We start from the raw sequence: 5,000 nt of genomic DNA on the forward strand, positions 1-5,000 counted from the left end.
ACAGGCTTGATGTCTCGATCTGCTCTGACTGGGACATAGTGTCACTGGAGACGCACCGCGCGTAGTCTCCTTCTCAGACACTTCCGGCCACATGCGCTAAACGTCTGGTGGACCAATGTGTCAAACGTGGCCTTCATTAAGACCGTAGAAAGAGTGTTGATAACGGACAGCACAGAGCTTGAGCACCACATATTTCTGATTCAGGCCTGAACAGTACTGGTTGATTAAGATTTGAGTGAGCACATTGTTCTTTATAATTCAATCTACACTCAGTCCACATTCTTTCTCATTGGTGTTGTTTATACACACTACCTGTTGTTGTTGTCATCCCCGTCCCCCCCTGCCCCCCCCCCTCTCTCTCTCTCCCTCTCCCTCTCTCTCTCTCTCCCTCTATCTCTCCCTCTCTCTCTCTCTCTCTCTCTCTCTCTCTCTCTCTCTCTCTCTCTCTCTCTCTCTCTCTTTTCCAGGGCAGTCTTGATCAGCCTGCGTATCCTGGCCAACATTCTAGTTCTTCTGTCTCTGGCTGGCAGCATCTACATCATCTACTTCGTAGTGGACCGATCTCAGAAGCTGGAGCAGGAGAAACCAGAGCTAACGCTGTGGGAGAAGAATGAGGTAGCTAAAGTTCATTAAATTAAATTAAACACTAAACTTGTCTTTATCAACCATCCCCTGTAATGGAAAGTTTTGTTCCAAAAGGAATCTTGCCAGTGAATGACTGACTGTTTTTCAGGATGTAATAACAATTAAGTTGATATGGAACTTGGGACCAATAGGATGAAGGTTTATTGTCAGCCACATTTGTTACCATCTGTCTATGACAGCTGATAATGCAATTCAGCTCTCAATGGATGTCTGTACTGTAGCGAGTTTAATTGGCTGACTCTACACCAACGACTATCTTGGACCACAGAACCTCATCTCTCGATGTAAAAAGTGCCTTCGGAAGTTGTCACCAGGACCACCTCAAAATGTTTTTGCTGCAGCTCCATTCGTGATGACGAATGTTTACGCCCTGATTTGCCCGCATTACACAAAATGAAAACATGGAGCTTCCTTGAAGAAGTTTTGGATTCCATGATTCCGCTTTTTATGCATTTTCGCTTTTTATCTTCACATGATAATGCCTGATCCCGCCTCCAATCCGCAGGAAACGTGGACGCGGCGTCAGACTCTCCTTTTGAATGACTTAGTGAGACTGACCAATGACAAGCTTCTGTAGGAGCTAGAGCTTATTTTCAACTCAACTTACTAAGTCCTCTGTGGCTCAGTTGGTAGAGCACGGCGCTAACAACACTTAGGTTGTGGGTTTGATTCCTGCTGGGACCATATATACTGAAATGTATGCACTCACTGCCATGTAAGTTGCTTTGGATAAAAGCGTCAGCTAAATGGCATATGTTATATATATATTAAGGTCCATTCTATACAGTGCCCTGTGCTTAGATGAGTCTCTTTTCTGTCGTTTCTCCTGTCCCTGATGTCACATGCTGTCCCCTCCCCAGGTGAGTGTCGTGGTGTCCCTCATCACCATGATCGCACCGTCTGCCTTTGAGCTGGTGGCTCAGCTGGAGATGTACCACCCCAGGACCTCGCTGCGCTTCCAGCTGGCCAGGTCAGGGTTCAGAGTTCAAAGGTCACGCGCTATAACAGCTAGTGGCCTGCAGCCTGGACAACATCCATGGCATGAGAATGTTGAAATCACACCGGGACATATGTTACACCCTATTGTACACATACAATGTAGTTACATGTAACATATGTGCAATACCAGGAGGACCATGTAATAACAATGTATTAACCACAGTAATAACACTAGTAATTCATGTGTATTATCTCTCCAGGGTGCTGGTGCTGTACCTGGGTAACCTCTACAGCCTCATTATTGCCCTGTTGGACAAGGTCAACATTATGAGCTCAGCTGTGAGTATGTGGACATTTCGTGGAAGTAGTCCAGTATTTTTTTCCCCATATATATTCTCCTCCTCTCTTGCAATATCCACCCCATCAATGACAGTTGCAGACATCCCCATGCTGTTCCCAGGTCCACATTCCAGGGAACTGGTCCGACACCAGTGCCTTCCTGGCCACCGTCTCCCAGAACGAGGAGGAGAGCCTGTCCACCCTCGTATCGGACGTCTCCGCTTCCGACCACAGGAACAGCACCATAGCTACCGTGGCGATGGCTCTGGACGTCAACAACAGCACCAAGAGCACCATGCTGACCATGCTGACCGTGTACAACCACACGGGGCCTGCCGGCAGCAGCAGCTCCAAGAGCACCATGCTGACCATGCTGACCGTGTACAACCACACGGGGCCCGCCGGCAGCAGCAGCTCCAAGCAGGACCCCTGCTGGGAGACCTACGTAGGACAGGTGTTGGAATCACTTCATTCCTCTGGTTTGTTTATTTCAGAAAGGCGTTCGCTGAGCGGAAGTCAGGAAGCGCTGGCTTTTGTCCCAGCTCAGCGTTATCACAATTGAATTCCCTTCAATCAATTCCTGAGGATTATTTGTTGAATCAGATGTTTTAGAGTTAAGAGGCTGTCCAACTCACAGGGAAACTACACCAGTGGAGGCTGGTGGAGGTAGAAATCGGAGGACTGGCTCATTGTGATGCATGGAATGGAATGAGGTATGGCATCCACGTGTTTGATACCATTCCTTATTCCATTCCATGCATTACAATGAGCCCGTCCTCTGATTTCTACCTCCACCAGCCTCCCCTGAACTACATTATTAGCTGTCTATGAAACATAATACTATATTCGTTAAACCATGTAAGCCTATAGCTCTCAGTCCGGTAAGCGCCAAGACCATTCTAGATCATTCTCTCTGAATGACTTGATGATCACCAGTCGCATCCCTCAAATGGTTACCGTTAATAGCTATTAAAGGCATTATGCTGACATGAAAAATGAAAATGTCTTGTCCCGTTGCATTTGTGTTCCCCTGCGCAGCCCTGAGGTATAGATTGCATATTGATTGAATCATACAGCCAGACTATTACGTAATGAAACTGTCATGAGTGAAGGAAGCAACATTACATCACTTAGGTTTGGTTAAATTACAGATACAAAATTACAGGGCATATTATTTTCGGTCCCCTTTGTAAAAGGAGAGGACACTAAAGGGAAACATCGAAATACAATGTTTTCTGTGTGGTGTTTTTCTAGGAGATGTTGAAGCTGTCCATCATTGACATGATCTTCACGGTGGCCAGTATCCTGTTGATTGACTTCATCAGAGGGCTCGTGGTCCGCTACCTCAGTGACTGCTGCTGCTGGGACCTGGAGAGTAAGTTTGTAAGTACTTAACTTCCATTCTGACAGCATTACAACTATAGCAATATATATACATACATACATCTATCTATCTATCTATCTATCTATCTATCTATCTGTCTATCTATCTGTCTGTCTATCTATCTATCTATCTATCTATCTGTCTATCTATCTATCTATCTATCTATCTATCTATCTATCTATATATATATATATATATATATATATATATATATATATATATAAAACAAAGGTCAGTAAATAAACAATCAGAGGATCAAGGTTGTAGAATCAATATCAATATATATATATATCCTCTGATTGTTTATTTACTGACCTTTGTTTTACAAAGGTTTGACCTTTGACCTTTATTTCACAGAGGTCACATTCTAATTTAGAGTAACAGCCCAGGGAAGCAGCAGAGCAGAGCAGATGAGAGGTCCTGAACCATTATCATTAGTTCAGATCAAAGGTTTCTATTTATTTCACTTCCCGGTGTTCCTTCTTCTTCTCTGACAGCCTGAATATGGAGAATTCAAGATAGCTGAGAATGTCCTCCACCTGATATATAATCAAGGAATGATCTGGTACGTATGATAATAATGTGCATCATGATATCACGTACAGTATAAGTTTAGTGTGTGTTACCTGCAAGCCTTGCTGTTGAAATAATGGATATTTTACCTGAAGGTCTGTTGACCTAAACATTGGTATCTTGCCACATACATGAAGTAACAAGAAAGCTTGTGCTTGCTTGTGTTCCTTTTCTTATTTTGTTTCTTCCCTCTGAGAACCTGGAGCAAGGTGCTAAGGTGTTAAGGAAAAAAAGGAAGAGGAAAGAAGGGTATTAGATATTGCAAGTCATCGTGCAGCTGTAATAGGCTAGTTAGGCCAGAACAACCCCTGTGACCCTGAAGGCGTTGCCCCTCGGTCTGGTCTGGTATATTTCCATTACACACCGCCGTGGTTAGGTGGACAGTATTTCCTTTGTTCATTTTCGACCCGTCATTTTGGCGCTGAAGAAGTTAATGATCCGAAGCCAAGAGCCACAGGATGTAATGTGTTTTATATGGGGTGTGAGGTGACCCCAGCAGAAGAGTGTGTGTGTGTGTGTGTGTGCGTGTGTGTGTGTCTGTGCATTGTGTGTGCGTGCATGTGTGTGTGTGCGTGCATGCGTGTGTGTGCGTGCGTGTCTATGTGTGTGTGTGTGTGTGTGTGTGGATAGGTGACTGTGGATAGAGCTCCATTAAGAAGCAGTGTAAATCTGTCCCACTTTTTTCTCTCCACCCCCCACTCCCTTCTCTCCCCCCTCTCTCTCTCTCTCTCTCTCCCTCTCTCTCTCTCTCTCTCTCTCTGTCTCTCCCCCCCCCCCCCCCCTCTCTCTCTCTCTTTGGTCTCAGGATGGGGGCGTTCTTCTCTCCCTGCCTGCCTGCCTTTAACGTGATGAAGCTGATAGGCCTGATGTACCTGAGGAGCTGGGCGGTGCTCACCTGTAATGTACCCCACCAACAGGTGTTCAGAGCCTCAAGGTCAGCCACGGTCAGACACACACACACACACACACACACACACACACACACACACAGCAGTATTACAGTACACTTCACAGTGATCCTCTCCAGAAAGAGTGGGTCAGATCCCCTTTGGTCCAATACTTCTGGTCATCTGTGGTTTATGTCTTGTTGCCCCTCACCTGATCTAATTTTCCAGTTCTG

At 45.4% G+C, this 5,000-nt stretch overlaps 1 protein-coding gene across 1 annotated transcript in view; it reads left to right on the plus strand.

Annotated features, from left to right (window-relative positions):
* The window catches only part of tmc3 (transmembrane channel like 3), a gene marked incomplete at both ends in the record, with an annotated part of 19,125 nt that overhangs the window by 10,140 nt on the left and 3,985 nt on the right, over positions 1-5,000 (plus strand). The window contains 7 exons of the mRNA XM_083690840.1: positions 468-615; positions 1,506-1,615; positions 1,845-1,923; positions 2,045-2,377; positions 3,178-3,306; positions 3,805-3,872; positions 4,686-4,814. Of these exons, the coding sequence (XP_083546966.1) occupies positions 468-615; positions 1,506-1,615; positions 1,845-1,923; positions 2,045-2,377; positions 3,178-3,306; positions 3,805-3,872; positions 4,686-4,814 (996 nt within the window). The remainder of the gene's footprint in view (positions 1-467; positions 616-1,505; positions 1,616-1,844; positions 1,924-2,044; positions 2,378-3,177; positions 3,307-3,804; positions 3,873-4,685; positions 4,815-5,000) is intronic.

The sequence above is a fragment of the Argentina silus genome (assembly GCF_951799395.1).
Source record: "Argentina silus genome assembly, chromosome: 19".
Classification (NCBI taxonomy): domain Eukaryota; kingdom Metazoa; phylum Chordata; class Actinopteri; order Argentiniformes; family Argentinidae; genus Argentina; species Argentina silus.